The sequence below is a fragment of the Leishmania infantum genome, chromosome 18 (genome assembly GCF_000002875.2).
Source record: "Leishmania infantum JPCM5 genome chromosome 18".
In the NCBI taxonomy this organism is placed as follows: domain Eukaryota; phylum Euglenozoa; class Kinetoplastea; order Trypanosomatida; family Trypanosomatidae; genus Leishmania; species Leishmania infantum.
In genome coordinates this window covers 227,951-247,500 of record NC_009402.2, presented here as the reverse complement: position 1 = coordinate 247,500, position 19,550 = coordinate 227,951, and the positions used below count along the sequence as shown (strand labels likewise).

Genomic DNA, 19,550 nt, shown 5'->3' with positions numbered 1-19,550 from the left:
GACCAAGGGTGGGGTGGGGAGGGGGGCGGGGCAGCAGCATGCGAAGTGGGGAAAGACAGACAGAAGACAAGACGCAAGCGAGCTCGCACGCGCAATCCTAAATCAAGCACAGCGACAGGATCATTTGGAGAACAGAGAAGCAAGTACAACTCGAAGAAATCGGCAGCGCTCACTGAAATACGTCATGGTGGCAGATGATGTGGATGGCGATGGGAGTGGTGGGAAGGTATGCTGGACATGTATGCACACTAACGGGAAAGCCCAGTCACAAGCGCGCTCAGCGGCAAGGGAGGGAAAAGAGAGGCAGACGGCCCCCAATACACACCTACACACACACGCACGTAGACAGACATAACCATCTGAAGCCGACACGCCAAGCAAGAAGAGCAGCAATAATAATGGCGACGCACTTGGAGAAAGAAAACAGCAGCCAGGAAGGGGAAGAGAGCTTTCGACAAGGCAGGCGTGCAGAGAGAGAACGGAAGAGCAGGCGGAGAGGAGAAGACGCCACCCTCATGTGCCCAAGCATGCATAGGGGTGTCAGTGGTATGAGCAGGAAAGAAACAAAACAACACGCATGCCGACCCCACACTTCATCCCCCACTTTGCTGTGTCTCCCCATCCGTCCACACACCGTCGCTAACTATCCAGCCAGCGGCGCGCCTTCTTCGTCTTCTTCTCCTCTTCTAATCGCGCCTTGTAGCAGTTCACACAAACGCGCTGCGGCAGGCTGCCCATGGTGAGCGGCACAGAGTAGTTGGAGCAGTGCGCGCAGAACACGTACCCGCACAGTCGGCAGTGGTGTCGGCGGATGAGAAACGTGAAGGTTGTGTGGCAGTTGTTGCACTCCGTCACCGAGTCGTCGTCTTGCCATGCCACTTCCTCGGCATCGTCCTGAGCCTCCTGCTTGGCCGCCGCCCGTGCCTCCGTCGTGTCCGCCTCCGCGGCGTACGACTCCGGCCGCTTTGCACCGCACATGTCGCACTTTTTCCGGCCAATCGGGTTCAAGAACGTGCACGTCCCACACGGCCACTGCGACTTGGACGATGAGCATTTCTTCTCACCGTCGCCGCTGCCGTCCTTGGCGCCGCTGACACGGCTGTCATGCTGCTTGCTGCTAGTGGACTTCTCCTTGTCCCTCTTGGGGGCCAAGTGGCGCGGACGCTGACCGCTCTCACACGCCTTGCACACCGCAGCTGAGACGGAGTTTTCAAAGGTGCACACGGAGCACGACCACACCATCGGCAGCGGCGGGTCAGCGCTGCTAGTCGCCTGGGCTCCGTAGCCGCTCCCGGTGCTCGGCGCCGGGACGGCGTCCGTGACCGCGGTGCCGTTACGCTGGAACCCGCTGCAAACCTTGCAGTTCGCCTTTGATGGCGGATTTACCTCACCGCACACGCTGCACTTCCAGTTTGTCGTGAACGGCGTGTTGGAGGCAACGCCGTTGTGGTTCGCGTTGGCCGCGGCGCCAGATGGAGACACTGTCGGCACCGGGATGCCGCTACTACGGTAGGCGTAGCACACCTTACACCGCTCCGCATGCGCCTCATTCGGGGCGAGGCACATGCCACACTGCCAGTCCGTGACGCCAGCGTTGACCTGCGAGGGTGTCGCCGCAGGACGAGGCTGGTGCTGTTGTTGCTGGGGCTGGGCTGGCGGCTCCGCTGAAGCGGGTGCCGTGTACCCGGGCCTCGTAGAGCCGCACATCTCGCACTTCACCTCGTTGAGCTTGTTGCGGAAGGTGCAAATAGGGCAGCCCCACGTCTGCAGCTCCTCTTTCTTCCGCTGCTCCCGCTCCTGCTCCAGCTCCAGCTCGCGGCGCAGGCGAATGATGCGCTCCAACTGCAGACGGTCTTCCTCTTCCGCAGACCGGGACGGCGCCGCGCCACTGCCCACGCCGGCCGCCGTTGTCGGGCCCGCAACAGCAGCAGCTCCACTAGGACTAACGCTGCTGCTCTGGACAAACGACTGCTGCTGCTGCACTGGTCCAGGCATCGGTTGCGGCTGCGGCTGCCCGTACACCTGTGGCTGTTGCTGAAGCGGAGGTGCTGCTGGTGCCATGCCGTTTGCGGGCATCGCAGGGTACGCGCCGTAAAGACGTGGGTCTGCCCCGTACTGCTGTTGTTGCGGTTGTGGTTGCAGGGGCGGTGCCGTGCCAGGCGTAATCGGCGATGACGACGAGAACGCTTGAGGCGGAGACGGCATCCCGTATGGAGAGGCGGAGGCCGGAACAGCAGCTGGCAGACCATATGGCTGCTGCTGCTGCTGATGGGCCGCTCCGTAGTAAAGGCTTTGGTTACCGCTGACGTTTCCGTTGTGCAACTGCTGCGGCTCCGATGCAGCAGCATGATGCGCCGGGGGTGGCGCTGACGAGTACCCGCCGTTAAGGGCATCGTACGAGGGTGGGGCTGGCTCGCCTGGAGCGGCGTGGAAGGGCTTGTGCTCGTTGGCTGCGGTGGGACCTCCGAAGAGGTCGTCCAAATCCACGGAAGGCCGCGATTGCTGCTGCTGCGGCGGCGGCGGCGGGGCAACGTAGTAGGGGTTCATCTTCAAGCCAAGCAACGCCAAAGCGCTGCAAAACTAAACAAAAATAGATGTAGAAAAGAAGAGGGGCGACGTACCCTCTGGTACAGCCTCGACACACGCACACGCACACGGAGACGCGTGCAGGCGCAGCGAGATTGAAGGCTTGCGGAGTTCAATAGCAGGCGAGAAATGCTGCTGATGGAGAAGAAAGGGAGAGCGTGCGAAGACGGCGGGGTCGACTAGGGCACAACGATACTTCTTGCTCGCTGCATGCGCGTGCCTGGATGTGCTTATCCGCCTCGCTGTCTCTCCAACCCCTGCCGCGCTCCGCACAAAAACAGCCACACACACGCACGCAGCGGTCGCAGGTAATCTCGCTCCCCTCTCGCTCTCGCCAGTGCAGAGGGGCCCAACTGGGTATAAGTGTACGGGCTGCTCACCGTGTATGGTCCTGTCACGGGAGTGCGCCAGCACAGCGAGATCTCGATTAAAGACAGAGGTGCAAGTACGTCGAGTAGAGGGGGGAGCGGAGTAAAAGGTCAAGTTGGCCGGAGCACTGACTTATGAGCGGCGGTTGCCGCTGTCGCTTGCCGGCTGTGCGTGTGTGATGCTCGGCACCTCGGTGAGAGCCACGAGAGGGCACGAGAGAGACGTACGGGATTGGGGTACGGCAAGGAAGTAAAGCAAACAAAGAGAACGAAAAGGAGGCGAGTGTGAGCGCTGCCACGCGCGGCGATGACGAAGACAAGGCAGACGTTGACTACGCCACCAGAGATTATTGTCGTCATCAGATTGGGATGGAAAAGCAATGCGAGATGAGCGTGGAGATGGAGAGCATGTGGGTAGAGGGGCTTGTGGCTTAGAGCCATGATACGCGTGGAAGTGCCCTGGTGTACACCGCCAGTGACACACACGCACACGCACACGCACACACACACGCACACGCACACGCACGCAGATACGCATACGTGGAGCCGCCGTGAGCACTTTGCAGCAATGGTGCGCAGAGACGCCTGCAAGCCTTTGAGCTGTTTGCTGTCGATACACAACGAAGCCCACACGCCTCACATTCCGCCGCCCACCCCCTGAACCACACCAACGCCCTCGTGGGCCCCCTCCTGTCGACTTGAGATCATTAATTATGTACGACACAGAGAGAGAGAGGTGCACGAGGGAGGGAGGTGAGTGGAAGTGCAGAAAGCGGCGCATGTGCGGAGAACCAAAATGACAGCGATCGAGACCATTGGTGGACTGCGCCCGGCACGACCGCCACACGACAGCATACGCTGAAATGGAGTGCTTTGCTTCTCTGCGCGCGCGAGCGGTCACGGATACACACGTGCGTCTCAAGTTTCCTTTCGGCTTCTCCATCTATGGCCGTCTTCCTCTCCGACTGCCATCCCGATTCACATGCCCCTCTCCGGGTCTGTCTGCCTGTGTGCCTGGTGCCCCTTTCTGCATGAATGAGGTCGAACCCATCACGCACACACACGCGATCAGATCGACAGGTAAAACAAAACTGCAACAAGGCACCGAGCTTGTGAGTCGACCACACATCCGCGCACACACACACACAAGATAAAAGCAGACACGCATTCTCTCCGTCGGGAACAGCAATCAAGCAACCGCTGCGCCTCCATCACCCGCCACCAAATCCACGTCCCTCGGAGTCTCTGCGTCCTCTTTCCTCTCTACATTGTGCTCATGTGGGCACGTGCGTGCTGTTGCGCTTCACCGGCGACCACGCGGAACCTGCGACTACGCCCTTCTCAACTTTTCGTGAGTAGGCATCGTTGCATTTCTATCAGTCCCCACGCGGTCGCGGCTCGCTCGTGGGCCCCTCTCCTTCTGGCCACCTTCCCCACGCCACGAGGCGAACAGCCGCCTTGATGCTTCTCGCGCTCGCCTGCGCTTGTCTTCAGACAATCAAACGTCCGGAGAAGAACGATGGACAGCACAGAGCGAGAAAAGCGCCGAGGGCATTCAACAGGGCGGAGCGGCGACGGCTTGGTAGGAGGACATGAGAAGGCGAGACCACACGACATGCAGCACACAGTACGAAAACAAAGAAAGACGATTAACAGCAACACGGAGAGCCGAAAAGATATATGAAAAGGTCCTGGTGAAGACGACCGGGGAGGCCATGGGAGGAGCGCGGGCAGCAGGCAGCCGGTCAAAAACAAGAGCTCTGCAGTAGGAGATGCAGGTCGAATGCGAAACAACTGTAATGCCGTGGAACACCGCAACAAAGAGGTGAAGGCGAAGGGGCGAAACAACGCCATGTATGTTGCGGGCACTCCTGCCGGTCGCATGCGGTTCTCAGCATTCCTACACCTCTGGGGTGGACACATTTCGCCGCATTTTTCGCCACGCTCGCGGGTACCATTTATCCGATAAGTAGACGTGTGGCCAAGGGCCGCATCTCGTCCCCTTCCCCGTAGTCACACTCATCTGCGCACGCGTAGCGGCTCTGCATTTGGACCGGGCCCACCTGTGCGTGCGTGTCCGTGTGCATGCGCCGCACGCTGGCTGCGGTCCTCCCAGCATCGGGGTGAGCAAGGGGGCTCGACGAAACAACCTGAGCGGTGACCTGTGTACTGTTTAACGTCAGCTGCACAGCAGATCACCGTCGGTTCTCTAAGATTGCCGTGCATAGGGAGGGGTGTAGCGTGACATGGCCCAGCACCGACCTAGAATCCAAGGAGTAGCCGTTAATCCATAACTGAGATTGAAGCCGCCCATCCCACAGCCAGCGCTGAAGGGAAACAGAATGTTGAGGGGGGGTTGCCATCTCCCAGACTGCGTTGCGGTAATCACGTGGGCGGCCTTCGCCAACTTGGCCTTGCGGGTGTATGCCTGTAATTCCTCGGAGTACGTCTGCCGGCGTAAAGGGCGCCGTCTGCACTGTACACGAAGTACCTCACCCCGTAAATCGCCTTGCACCGAAGCTGCTTGATGACTTGATCCAGAGATGTGTTTTTACTGCTGTGAGTTGTTGTAATCCCCTCCCCGCTTCTAGGTGCGATGGCGTGGTGTGCCTCAGGTGCACAGGCCACTGACCCGCGCCGGGCAGCAGCAACGGCGGAGGCCCTTGCATACGCCGCATCTTTGCGGACAGGCGCGCATCTGGCACTCGTAGCACCTTCGGCTCTGGAAGGACCGCGACCGGCGTGCGGCGCATGCACACGGACACGCACGCACAGGTGGGCCCGGCCCAAATGCAGAGCCGCTACGCGTGCGCAGATGAGTGTGACTACGGGGAAGGGGACGAGATGCGGCCCTTGGCCACACGTCTACTTATCGGATAAATGGTACCCGCGAGCGTGGCGAAAAATGCGGCGGAATGTGTCCACCCCAGAGGTGGAGGAATGCTGAGAACCGCATGCGACCGGCAGGAGTGCCCGCAACATACATGGCGTTGTTTCGCCCCTTCGCCTTCACCTCTTTGTTGCGGTGTTCCACGACGCTCACGTGATGAAAGACGAGGGGATCAGCGAGCGAGTGGAGTGAGAGTCAGAAGATGCGCAAAGGCAGAGAATATGTGAAGCCATGAGACCCCGCAGTGGGAGGAAGAGAAGGAGGGGAGGGAGAGAGGGTCGGAGAAGGGAGGAGACGTCGGTGCACTTGTGTGCCAGTGTCGGAGGGAAGGCGAGAGACACCCACGGCCACCACGGAGAGTGCATTTCTTTTTGCTTTTCTCTCGTTTCTACAAGCGTCATGCTACGAAAAGCACGTCGGCATGTGTACGCATGCACACAACTAAGGGTTCGCACGGCCTCTGTTGCACTCGAGCCACGCCAAAGGGCCGGGCCTACGAACACCGTCCGGCGTCGTTCAGCCCACGATAACCCCACGGCATACAGCGCAGGATGGGTCTAGGATTACGTTCATCACCGCAGCGCAGCAAAGGTAGAAGCAACGTTGGTGGGCGCATATGTTTGTCGAATCGTCCGCGAGATTCGTAGTGAGCTGTTATATACGTGATCGTGACCGCAGGTGTCTTTGGCACAGCGTCAGCCAAGCCCTGCCAGCCGACACTAAGAGTCCGCCAGCCGCACCTGAGGGCATGTTGAAAGCCCTTGGCCTCCCCACAAAGAGTGTGTGCTAGACCCTGTGACACCACGCTGAGGTGGCCGGCATCATCACAGTCTGCTTTCTCAGTGGATGGAAAAAGGAGCGAAAGGAGCGATTTAATGTGGGCTGCGGCTGGGGAGGGAGGCGGACAGTGTAGCCATGCCGAGCTGGTGAAACCGAGGGGCGTGCGAGTGTGAGCAGCAGGATTCGTTTCGAGCGCGTGAAACTCTCTTCACTGTTTTAACCATCCAGCATCCCCACGCATCCTGTGAGAAGCTCGTGCATGAAGGCGTGAATACGCCTACTCAGGCGGGCAGTGGGACGGGGTGGAGGGGGGGGGGAAGAGTGGTGGTGGGCGGAGTAGTGGGAGGGGTGGCCACAACCCGTACATCAGTGCGAGAGAAGACACAAAAAAAATGTCGAGCACCCGCCAGAGAACAAACGAGCAAGCGACCCCTGTGACAAAAAAAAAACAAGAGAGAACGAAGCAAAGACACAGAGGACGCGCACAAGGGGAAGGGGAGGGGCAGCAGCCGAAGCGAAGAAGCTGTGCGACACCGCGGAGCGTGAATGCTGATTCGTTGTTGTATGTGCTTTCTCGTGTGTGTGTGTGTTTGGGGAGGAAGGGGAGAGGGGAGTAAGGTTGAGACAGGGAGGTAGACAAAGGCAATCAGGGAGAAAAGAAGAAGGCAAACAAACAAAAAAAGACAAAGAAAGCAGCGGCGGAAGAAAGACGTCGAGCAAGAATGCAGGAGACATGCGCCCTTGTCTCCGAGCCAAAGGAGACATAGGTGCCCGTGCGTGCTGCGCTGCGTTCCCTTTACATATTTTTTTCTTTGGCACTAGTCCCTTCGCCTGTGTATATTTCACTCACCCTCTCCCTCTTCGTGGGAGTTGGGGCGGTGCCAGTGCGCTGGCGAAACCGCCTAGCACCCTTCAACGACACCGACTTCTTGTGTAGCCTGATGCAATGCTAGCCACAGCGTTTGATGGGATTCGTCACAGTCACAAGGCACGACACAACCACCCGACAGCAACGCTCTCCTCGCCATCCCCTCATTGGGGAGATGGTGAGGAGAAGGGGATGATCTACCCCCAACGGCGCTGCTAAGTTTGGCTACCTTCACCCACCCCCTTCAACGGCAATCGTGGCATCTCGCTCAACGCATTCGGCAAAACATAAACGCGTACACACAAACACACACATCACTGTAAGCAAAATGCCTGCATGCTTGCTGGGGTTCGTAGGTGGGCACAGAGTAGCAGCGGCGGTTGACTGGGAGTGCGCCATGAAGAGACAGTGAGCGAGAGACAGCTTCGCTGCTACAGATATGCTTTGTTGGCGACCCAAGCTGAAGAGCACGACAGCGATGGCGATACAAGCGGATGGGTAGAGAGAATTGCGGTTTGGGGTGAGGAGAAGAAAAAAAAAAGAGCACCGAGAGACAAGGGCAGCACGAACCGCAACGCTGCGATGCCAAAAAAAAAACGAATATTCATAACAACACGCCACACCAACATACACACTCACAGCGACACGGCTAGGGAGGCAACGGCAGGCAGAGAGAGAGAAGAAGTTCGGAGAACGTGCGGCTGAAGGAAAAGAAGACCAATGAGAAGAGGAAACAAGAGCACCGTTAAACACGAGGCGCACACAGACACACACAGCAAGCACTCGAGATAAACAAATAAAAAAAAAGAAGTTCGCCAAAGAGACAAGGGAGTCGGGGAGAAACGAAAGAAGCCACAGCGAAAGACAGACACGGGCACAGGTACAGGGGTAGCCGGACACACGCACACACACAGACACACAGACACAGAGAAGAAGCAAACAGTGAGAGGTAAAAGTTAACAAAAGAAGGAAAGTAAGAGGGAGAGCGTGCTTCAGTGATGAAACGAGATGGCGTGGGAAAAAACTCGCAAAAAAATCGTATCATAAGAGAGGGAGAGAGGGGAGGGAAGGGTTAACGGCAGCCAACCAGCCAGCCAAAAAAAAGCACCGGCGGAGAGACACACATGCACTACACATACAAATACAACCACACCCAAAAGAAGGCGAGCAAACAACGATAGCACAGGCTGCATGAAGAGGAAGAGAGAGGAGCACCTCGGTTCCACCTTCAGCAGCACACAGAGACACGAATAAACACACGTGCGGCATACTCCATAATGATGACGGTAAGATTTGAAGCTAAAAGCTCATCAGCACATGCCAACGACAGCTGAAGTTCTTATCGTCTTCAATAGTTCTGCCCCGCATCGATCCTCTGTCGTCTGGCCTTCCTTTCGTTTTTTTGTTTCGAGTTTCTCTCTCAGGCTTCACTTACCCTTTTAACATCACCTTCGGCGCCCTCTCTTGCCCCTTCTACACCATCGAGTCCTCCAGACTTTGGTGTGGAGAGTCTCCACACCATATGATGACCTGCCGCGGCTTGAAGCGACTCGGGAGGGGGGAGCGTGACTTGGAGGCAGGGCGCGCAGGATCTCGGAGGGCCCTGGCCCGAGGCTGGCCAACTTCCTCGCTGAGCTCATGTGGCATGCACCTCCACCACCCCCTTATTACCCGCACGACGGATTCCACCGCCTCCGTCCTCGAGCAGGACTCTCGAGGTGGCCCGCATCGATCAAGCCATGCTGTCCACCCGGGGTCTCCGTCTGACGCCGGCCGCGCAGCACGCACCCGAAGAAGGGACGAGAAAGGCCAAGAAGCGCCTGCTAGACGCATGGCCCGGCTCGACGGCAGGGCGGCTTGTTCTGGTCGATCAGGGCTTAGCCAGAGACGGGTGAGCTGTGACTGTGTGTGTGTGTGCGTGTATATGCGCTGACTTGTTCGCGGCTGTGAACGCCACGTTGAACACACACAAAAAAGAACTCTTTTTTGCACTCTCTCGTCTGTTGTTGCTTTTTTTGGGAGAGGGGAAGGGGGAAGGGGGAAGAGGAGGGGGGGTGTTGAACATCCAAAGAAGCACCTGGTTTCACCCCCTCACTTCTCTCCCGCCGCCGCCGCCGCCGCCGCCTCCTCTCTCTCCTTTTCGGTTCAGACGCATCTCGTTATGTCTTGAAGTGCTTTCGTTTTCTCCCCCCCCCCCCCGAACGTTTGCTCCGGCTCTGACTCCAAAAGAGGACGGAGAGGAGAAGGGGGAGGGTAGGGAGCGGCAGTGACAGTGTTGCCTGCTGAATGATACACGCATATGCAATTGTGCAAGCAACGGTATCTAGTAGCCATTCAAACACGCAGCCAAGGAGGTAGACGAGGGCGAGAGAGGCATGGAGAGGGAGGAGGTGCGAGCCCAAGCAACGACAAGACGGGGAAGAAACAAAGAGAAAAAAAAACGGGCATGCATGCATCGACGAACGCACACACGGAGGGACAGACAGATAGAGAGAGAGGTTGGGCGGTGGGAACCAGAGAAACACCGACAGAGAGGGGGGAGGAGAGGCGAGGAGGAGGGAGGCTGTGTAAAACCAAGGAAACTAACGGAGCAAATGAGGGAGGGAAAGCATACGAACAGAAAACGACAAAAAAAAGCACGCATGCACGTGGTTCACAATATAACAGAAACATGTCATATCTATATATCTATATAGATATATAGATTTGTGTATATACATGTATGCATACACATACACACACATATACATGCACATATAGTAGGCAGATATATATATATATATATACATGTATGAAAGCACATGAGTATCCGTACTCGTGCGTGTGCAGGTGTGTGTGTGTGTATGTGTGGGGGGGGGGTCTCCCTCGCTTTTCAAGCGAGAGAGCGGATTGGAAGTGGCGGTGGGGGGGGGGGGAGAAAAGAGGAAAGGGGGAGCGAAGAGATTAAAAAACGAAGGAAAAGAGAAAGGAAGGTGTGGGACTGGAGAGGGGGAAGAGGAGTGGAGAGACAGCTCCACCGGCACTTCGAGACATGTCAACACGTGTGCATACATTCCCACACGCCGCTAGAGAGAGGGCGCGCGTGGGCGATGAGGGGAGAGAGGGAGGAGGGGTGGCGATGAACCTCTTCGCTATGTACGCAGGCACTTGCCTTTGGCTGATGGTAGCGAGAGAGAAACGGGAGATGAAGAGTGAACCAAAGAGGAGAAAGGAACTCGCCACAGTAGAGCAAAAGGAGCATAGATGTCGAACGTAGAGATGAGGGAGATCAAAACTAAAGGACGAAAAGAAACGAGCAAGGAGGCACTTGAGACTTCAGTTTTCCTTCATCGTTTTCCTTAACAGTGCATCTCTGTGTGCCTTATGTGTGTATGTGTGTGCGCGCGTGCTTGTATGTTGGATTCGGATGCAGAGCTGGGCACGTGAACGTGAAAAGAGGAGGCGTAGTGTGAAGGCACTAAGAAGCCGTGTAGGGGCGTGAGGGGCAGCGTCGGAGGCCGATGAAGACTACGAGGGGCGAGACACACGCAGAAATGTATTCCCACACACGGTGGCGTACATATACACACAAAGACAAAAACACACACATGCACACAAAAAGAAAACACGCATACGAACACACACATACATAAACACACGCATGCACAAACACGCACAGGCAGAAACACACACACACACACACTTGCACACATACTTATACACACACACACACACGGACATAGACACACGCACACGCACAGAACCAAAAAATCAAAAAGAACCAAGACAGAACACATTGGGCGTCACATTCGCACGAAAGAGAGACAACGAGAGAAAGGGAGGGAGGAGAATCAAGGAAGATTTTTCGTTTACAAAGAAGTAACGTACAGCGTTACAGATGGTGAAGAAAGCGAACAAGACGCAAGACCACACGCACACAAAGAAAGAAAATGGGGCACACCACGCGGCAAGCATATTCACCGCTCAGTATCCGAAACTCTTACACTGGCCAAGACACACCTGCACGCACTCACAAGCAAAGCATACTAAGTGGCTATACGGAGGACGATCGGAGATGGTGAAGAAGAGAGAGGAAGGAACGGCAAGAGTAGAGTAAGAGCAGAAAACATGCAAAGGAAACCCGAGAAGATTGGTCATACGAGACAGGCAAGCTCACGCGCATTCACACGCACACGCACAATACAGAGTAACAAAATAACGTGAAAGCAAGCACGTTCGTGCACACACACACACACACACACACACACACACACACACTTACACATACATAGACAGAATCACAGACGCAAGGAACACATTGGATTCAAAACAAAAATAAATAAAAGCGTACCCGTACATAGATATGGATGCATACACACGTATCTTCACACATACAGCATGTATCCTGTGCACCGTAACGAAGAAGAGGCAAACCATGAGACAAAAGGGCAAGCAAAACCAAAACAGGAGGGTCTCATAAATTGTTGGTTCGGTTTAGCTGCACCACTGATGCGGCTGCTGCGGCGCGGCAGCCATCTGGTTCGTCATGGCAAATGCATCCGGGGTGTACATGACACCAGCGCGCATCTGGCCACCGGTTGTGTACACCACTTGCTGCTGCTGTGGCGACTGCTGCTGTTGCTGCTGCTGCTGCTGCATCGCATCAACAGCGGTCGGGGAGGCGGTGGAGTAGATAAGACCGCCAGGCTGGTTGCTGCGCAGGTATTCGATCTTGCCAGGCGCAGACTGCACCGCTGCCTGCTGCTGTGGAGAGGCACGAACAGCCATCAGGTTGGGCGAGGTCGCGTACTGTCCCTGCATGTACGCTGTGGTGGCGCCGGCGTAGCCCTGCGGGGTGGCATAAGTCGCTGCGGTCGCGTAGCTTGGCTGCGGCTGCGGCTGCATGACTGCAGAAGGCGGCATGATGGAGCCAAGGGCCGATAGGGGCTGCGGGATGCGGTTGGTGCTGGGTGCGGCAAACTGAACACGAAGCGGGTTCGTTTGTGGCGGCACAACATGCTTCTCGTTGAGGGCAGTGATGGCTCGCTGCGCAGATTCCTCCAGCTCGTAGCGCACCCACGCGCTACCCTTGCTACGACCGTTCGGCTCCCGCATGATCTTGATCTCTAGCAGAGTGCCGAACTGCGCAAACAGAGGGCGGAGCTGGTCCTCAGTGCACACTGCAGGCACCTGGCCAACGAAGAGCTTGCTGCCAGCGTTGATGTTTGCCGCAGCGCTGGTCCACACCGCTGCCGCTGCCGCCGCGGCGGCAGCGTTGGCCTGAGGTGTCAGCATCTGGGTTGGGGTGGGCTGCGCCGGCGTCATGGAGGTGGATCCACCACGCATTGGGAACATTGCCGCGGCGGAGGCGTTGGCAGAGTACATGGGCTGCGCCCCCGGCGCCTGCGCCGACGGAGTGGAGTAAAAGAAGCCACTGCCGGAGCCGCTGGCCGCACCGCCGCCGTAGGTGTTGAAGGAGGTGCTCGTTTGCGACTGGCTCATATTCTGCTGCGCGGATCCCTGCGCCTGCTGACGGATCGCCTGACTCGGCGAAGCTTGCGTGGGAGAGGCGTACACCGTGGCGACCGAGGTGGACGAAGGTGCACCACCGTTGCTGCTGTTGCCACCGCCGTACATGACTGCGTTCGGGCTGTTGTTGGACAGGTAGGAGGAGACAGTGTTACCGTAGGTGTTAGCGTTGCTGCTGCTGGTGTTAGCGTTGGAGTAGATGCTCTGGCTTTGAGTGGCCGCACGCTCCATTCCCTTTGTATGTACTGGGCCTCTCTGTCTGTGCTGCGGTGGTGTGCCCTTGCTTGCCAGCAGAAAGGGAGTGGACCACGTTTGCAGTAGAAGAGGAAAAGGGCGAAGACGGATACAGAACTAAAAAAAAAGAGAGCGAGAGGGAATCAACCAACGAATAAATGGACACACACACACACACACACACACACACACACAGACGAGGCAAAGATGGAAGGAGACCAGCGGGGCAGATAAACGCGAGGAATCGAAAGAGTGCGCGTGCGCGAGAGGGACGCAAACTATCTATCTATCTATATAACAAGTACGTTCTGTTGCTTGCTCTTGCAGCAGATAACAAAGCGGAAGAATGGTAGAACGAAAAAGGGAAGTGGGAGGGCGGGGCGGGGCGGGGGGAGGAGCACCAAAGAACAGAGAGAGTGGGCGCGAGTGCGGCGGGATGATCTGCTGTGTTTTGCTTTTTTTCTTTGGTGCCTTTTTTTTTGTTGCCCCCTCCTCACCCCTTTTTTGTTTTGTTTCTACGTTGGAAGAGGCAATACAAAACCAAGAACAGCAAAGGAAAACAAGAAAGAACAACAATAACAAAAGAGCGTGAGCACGAGGCGGAAAAATAAAGCACGAGACAACAACGATGAGGGCGACAGCGGCACACAGGGTACTTCGTAATACTGTAAACGTGTATGGTTGCCTGTGTGTCCTACAGGAGAAGCTCCAGCAGACGCGAGAGAACGTAGGTGGCCACCGAAAACAACAACAGGGAACACAGAAAAGAGCGAAAGCCACACACAATCACGCACAAAAAGAAGCGAACAAAAAAGGGAGTACACCACACTAGCACGAGTAGCGGTAGGGAGAAAGCGGAAAGGGGGAAGAAAAGGAATACGAGAGAGGTGGTGGTGGTGGTGGGGGGGGTCAACAACAACTAGAAACGTACAGAGCACCGATGCGAAGGCAAATAACAGAAGACAAACAAACAACAAAATGAAGGGGAAGATAAAGCAACGAAATAAGTAAAGAGAAGAGGGAATCGCACAAACGGGGTGGCACAGAGCGTCAGAGATCCACACAAGCCAGGCAAGAGGCAAGACAGAAGAGAATACGCACCTTCTTCCTTTTGGTTGTTGTTTTCTTGTACCGTTGCTTGTTTTGCCACACGTTCACAAAGGAAGGAAGGAAGGGAGGAGGAGGAATCGAAAGCAGGCGCGAAAAGGCGAAAAAAAAACGAAAGAGCGAAGAGAATGGACAACAACAACGAACAGAGATGTTCACAAGCCGATAGGCGACTGTAAGAAGCAATCTCAGCGAGAATCACCTGCACATACACACACACAGTCCAACGACACTGTTTCCTTTCTTTTTCGTGTGTTTTTTTCTTCGGACAGACAAGGAGACAAGCGAGCCCGTAGGGACAGAAAAAAAAAAGACAGCAGGCAAACGGAGGTGGATATGGGGTGGTGGATGGCGGCGCAAAGACAAACAGAAACAAACACACGCACACGGGCACACAGACACGCGAAGAAGAGCGACAATAGAGGGAAGACGGAAATGCAAGTACCAAAAGAAGCGGAGGGGGGGGAAGAGTGTATCTTCTTCTTTGGAAATACGTCTGTATGGATATAAGCAGTAACAAAGAAAATCAGAGAAGCACGAGCGCTGCCACTTTTGGGTCTGTCCTCCGCTTTTTTTTCGACTGCACGTAAATGGGTAGTGCACTAGCGAAAAAAATGGGAGATGAAAAATCACTCAGACACAGAGACACGCGCGCTGATGGGCAGCGAGGGCGAGGCAGGGGGGGTGCAAGGAAGGAGGGAGGAGGCGGTGAAGTAGCGTTGCGAAAGAAGATACCCACTCACACACCAAGAGAGAGAGAAACACACAGAAAAAGCGGAAACAAGAAAACGACGAGAACCCAGTAAAAAAAAAAAGGAACACTCACGCACGCACTCACACACAAAGTCGTTCCCGGCTTTTTGAGAATTTTTTTTCGTTATTGGTCTTTGAAAAAAGGTAAGACAGAGGAAAAAAATTGACAGAAAGACAAGCAAAGTAAAACGCAACCACACGCGAGTGGGAAGGCGTTTCTACGCAGAAAGAGGAGGGAGACCACAGCGAGCCCACCAGAAGAGGGGCCAGAGAGATGCGAGAATTTCTCGTGGAGGGAATCGGACTCTCTCACATACACCCACCCACCCACACACACACACACGAAAAAAATAAGCAAACACGCGCACAACTCTTCTGCCACTCCTGCTCTGCTTTGAAGTGCCTTTTCGTTTTCTCTGTCTATTGCCGCTGGCCCCTCTCGTTCAGTTTTGTTGTTTTCGCGACGTGTATGCTTTCTGTTTTTTTTTTGTTTCACTCAACAACTACCTTTATTGCTTGCTCGACTTTGCTTCTTTTTCCTACGTGCTGCCGCCACGGTGATATCCTTTTCTCTCCTTTTCGTTTTTTTTCGTCTTGCAGGCAATCCCCTTCGTTTCCGTTGCTGTCCGAATACACAGACACACTGACACAGAAAGTTACGAAACAGGAAGTGAAGGAAGAAGCACACACACACACACACACAAACGACTGATTCTCGGAGTGGCAGTCGGTCAACGAAGAAAGAAGAACCAATAAAAAAAAGAAATGACGCACAGTCAAAGGTGACTCAGAGAAAACAACAACAGCAAGAAAAAGAACCTGAGAAGACAGAGAGACCACACACACACACACACACACACACAGCACGCGAGAGAGATGGAGAGGGGCGAGGGAATCAACACAACCGGAAACAAAACAACAAAAGGGGAGGGGAAATGTAAACACGTAAGACCTAAAAAAAAACGGGGAGCACACAACACAAACAAAAGAAAATCAAGGCAGAAAAAAAAACGCACAAGAAAACGACCGAAACGCCTTGGCACACAGACAAACACTAGAGACGGAAGATGCAGACGTACACACACACAAGAATCTGCGAGAGAAAGAGTGTGTTGGATGAGGAGAGCACAGGTGGCAGAACAGGACCAAAAATCAAAAACGGCAGAAGGAAAAAAAAACAGAGGCAGATATGGTTGGGTAGATGAGACGGAAGAGAGAGGGTGTCAAACAAAAAGTCGGGGAGGGGGAGGGAGAAAAGGAAGCCAAGCAAACAAAAAATAAAGGAACGGTCAACACCTACACACACATACACACACACACACAAATCAGATGAAAGATGAGCGAAGAAAGCAAACAATAACAACGACGAGGGAGGGGGGGCGAAACACAACCCCACAAACACACACACACACACAGAAAGGAAAGGGAAGGGCTAGATGTGTGCGGGGAGGGCCGAAAGAAACAAAAAAAGTGTGAAGGCAGCTGGGGGGAGTGGAGGTAGAGGGAGGTGTAGATAACAGTAGAATCCCAACCCAAGAAGCAAACAACTGAAAGAAAAGCAAAAAAAAAAGATATGGGATTGTCGTTGTTGCTTTCTTCACTCTTCTCCGAGCAAGCTCGTAGGGAAGCGAGGAGAAGACGGGGGGGGAGAATGCTGGGGAAAAGAGGGAGTGGTTAAAAGAAGGGTGGGTGATGGGCAGCAGCAGCAACAACAGCAACAAGCTGATGCGAAGGGCGTGGGGAGAGGGGAGATGTGTAGTGAGAAAGACGACAAACGGAAAACAACACCAAAAGCAAAAGAGGTGGTCGAAGCCAGAAAAGAGAGGGGGGGGTATGTAGGAAATACTTGGGTGCGACAAATAAGTGAAAGCCAAAAGAAAGAGTGAACGCGTCTGGACCACGATAATGTTTGAGGGGTGAGGGAGAGAGACGGGATCACGAGTACAAAAATAACAGAGGAGAGGGGAAAGGGGAGGCGTGGGACACACGCACACACAAAGGTACACAACAACCACAACCACAACGAGACAACAAAGAAAGACCAGTGAGCTACTAGTAATACGTGCTTGGGGCTGATGAAGGCTTCGCGTCTCTTCTTTTTTGGTTGTTCAGCTGTCGAGGGACTTTTTGTTGTTGTTTGGTCTTTTGGAGAGAGACGCGATTTCCTTTTTTTCGTTGCTTAAGAGAGGGGAGAATGCGGAGCTAGTTTTGCTGGAGATCTGCGATCGAGTGTGTGATGCATCGGCGTTTCCATGCAGGCATGTGTGTTTGTGTGTTTTCGTGTTGGAGTCGGTGAGGGCAAAAAGGGAAGAGGGGGGAGGCGGGGAGGGGAAGAGGTAAGGGCGAGCGCGCGAGAGTCATGAGAGCCGGCGAGGGCATCGGAAACGAAAAAAGGTGTATGGCACCGATACCACCGAAAGAGAGGCGTGGGGGTAGGTGGGAAGGAGTAAGCAGCAGCAACGAGAAACGGCGAGGAGCCATTGCGTCAAAGTCCGCTGAGTACTTATATAGCGGTGCGGGGTAAACAATAATACAGGGTAATGCTTAAATGCTTCTTCGGCGCACAATATTTCTGGGTTGGGAGAACTAGGGAGGGAGCACGAGACCACATAGGACTTTCACTCGATTCCGTACTCTCCCTCTCCTCCGTTGCATCGTGATCACTTGTCGGTGTAAGGATCCGGTTCTAGCGATGATTCTGTTTTTCTTTGCTTTTTTTTTCTGCTGCTTTGGGTAGTAGGCCCGACATCTGGCAGTCAGAGGGACGCATTCTCGCGTGCCACTTCGTTCGGAGAGGATGTGAGGGGCCCAAGAGAAAGGGAGCGCAAGAAATAAGACGCTGAACCCCATCAGCTGCTGTGCCGCCGGAGAGTAAACTGGTGGGGCGGCAGAAGTTATGAGAGGAGCTCACCACAGAGGAGTGACGCACACACACAATGCGAAACCATAAACAGCAACACAGTAAGGCAGACAAGCAAGCAAACACAACAAAACGAAAACAAAACAAAAAAAAGAAACGCTAGCATCCACACCAAAGAACGGAAACCGGAATTCGAGCAGGGTAAGACTCTGCTACAATACACACATAGATAAACATGAAAGGCGCGATAAAAGTCGCATGGAGGGGAGAGAGGAGAGGAGGCATGGAAGAAAACCTCCTGTTCGCTCGCGTGTGTGTGGGAGAAGAAACAGGGGCACGCATACACGCGGAAACCCCCCTCGCAAGGAGGACTGCTTACGGCCATTACAGTCACGATTGCCTTGAATGCGGCAGGCCTCCTCTGGGATTCACCATGTAATCAGTGAATACGGGCGCTCGCTTCTCAGCAAACGCACGCGCTGCCTCTGGGATGTCGTTGCAGTGCAGACTAAAGGCGTTGATGGCAGCTTGGTACTCGAGCGACGTCTGGGCCGCGCGCTCCCGTTCCCAATTCAGGACCAACTTTGTGTTCTGCACTCCCAGTGGCGAGTTGGCAGCTATCTGTGCTGCGCGCTTGCGCGCGTGGGTGAGGAGCGCTGGATAATCTGTACACACTTCCTCGACAAAGCCCATTGCTTTGGCCTCCACACCGCTGAAGTCGCGGCACGTAAAGGCAAGCTCGCGCGTGCGTCCCTCACCAATAATGGCGGGAAGACGCTGCAGCACGCCAATGTCCGCGGCGAGACCCACTGCTGCCTCCTTCACAGAAAAGGTTGCACGTGTTGTGGTGTAACGCACGTCGCATGAAGAAGCGACCGATGTAGCCCCACCGATGCAATGGCCATCGATCGCGGCGATGATGGGAATGCGGCACCGCGCCAGCGAAGATATTCCATCTTGGAAAGCGCGCACCACACGGTGCTGGTTCTGAAGAAGCATTGCATGGGCTTTGGAGCCGCTCGACGCTGCTGCAGTGGCAGCGGCTCCACTGCCAGAAGGCGGCCGCATTCCCGAGAGTTCCTTCAAGTCGATGCCAGCCGAAAACGAGCACCCGTCACGTGCTGCGAAGATGGCGACACGGGCTTCAGCGTTGAGCTCCTCAGAGAGTAGCTCTGAAAGCTCTGTGAGAGCGGCTGCATAGGCGAGGCCAAGAAGGTTGAGCTTCTTCACAGGGTGATTGGGGTCGCCGGAGAGAATTTCAATGACGCCCTTGGTCTCACCACGGTGCACTGCAAAGGGACCAACGCGGCGTATGAGCGACGCTGCCTCTACCGCAGAAAGCAGCCGGCAGCACCTCTTCATATTCCGCGGCTTTGGACTCCCTTTTTAAGCATCCCGAATGGACAAATGTACGGAAGTAGCGCACTCAACGTGCAGCCACACAAACAACAATAGCGAAAAACAAACAAAAGGCATGGTGCACCAGAGAGAGATTGAATAGTGCACGGATTCGCAGCGATCTACCAAGCGTAAACTTGAAGTGGGAAAACTTGCTGAAGCAGCCTCGAGAAGACGTAGAGCAGACCAAGCAAGGAT

General features: G+C 55.0%; 4 protein-coding genes across 4 annotated transcripts; all 4 read right to left on the bottom strand.

Moving 5' to 3' along the window:
• Nucleotides 1-639: 639 nt before the first annotated feature.
• Nucleotides 640-2,547, bottom strand: LINJ_18_0610 (conserved hypothetical protein; the record flags this gene model as incomplete). The annotated part of the gene is made up of 1 exon (XM_001464840.1): nucleotides 640-2,547. One exon carries the CDS (start codon nucleotides 2,545-2,547, stop codon nucleotides 640-642), a length of 1,908 nt encoding a protein of 635 aa, XP_001464877.1.
• A 1,748-nt stretch (nucleotides 2,548-4,295) lies between these two features.
• LINJ_18_0600 (hypothetical protein) lies at nucleotides 4,296-4,571 on the bottom strand (the record flags this gene model as incomplete). The annotated part of the gene is made up of 1 exon (XM_001464839.1): nucleotides 4,296-4,571. One exon carries the CDS (start codon nucleotides 4,569-4,571, stop codon nucleotides 4,296-4,298), a length of 276 nt encoding a protein of 91 aa, XP_001464876.1.
• Nucleotides 4,572-11,965: 7,394 nt separating this feature from the next.
• On the bottom strand, nucleotides 11,966-13,231 carry LINJ_18_0590 (putative RNA binding protein; the record flags this gene model as incomplete). Its single annotated transcript, XM_001464838.1, has 1 exon — nucleotides 11,966-13,231. One exon carries the CDS (start codon nucleotides 13,229-13,231, stop codon nucleotides 11,966-11,968), a length of 1,266 nt encoding a protein of 421 aa, XP_001464875.1.
• Nucleotides 13,232-18,344: 5,113 nt separating this feature from the next.
• LINJ_18_0580 (putative peroxisomal enoyl-coa hydratase) lies at nucleotides 18,345-19,316 on the bottom strand (the record flags this gene model as incomplete). The annotated part of the gene is made up of 1 exon (XM_001464837.1): nucleotides 18,345-19,316. The coding sequence occupies one exon, from the start codon at nucleotides 19,314-19,316 to the stop codon at nucleotides 18,345-18,347; it is 972 nt and encodes a 323-aa protein (XP_001464874.1).
• Nucleotides 19,317-19,550: the final 234 nt, after the last annotated feature.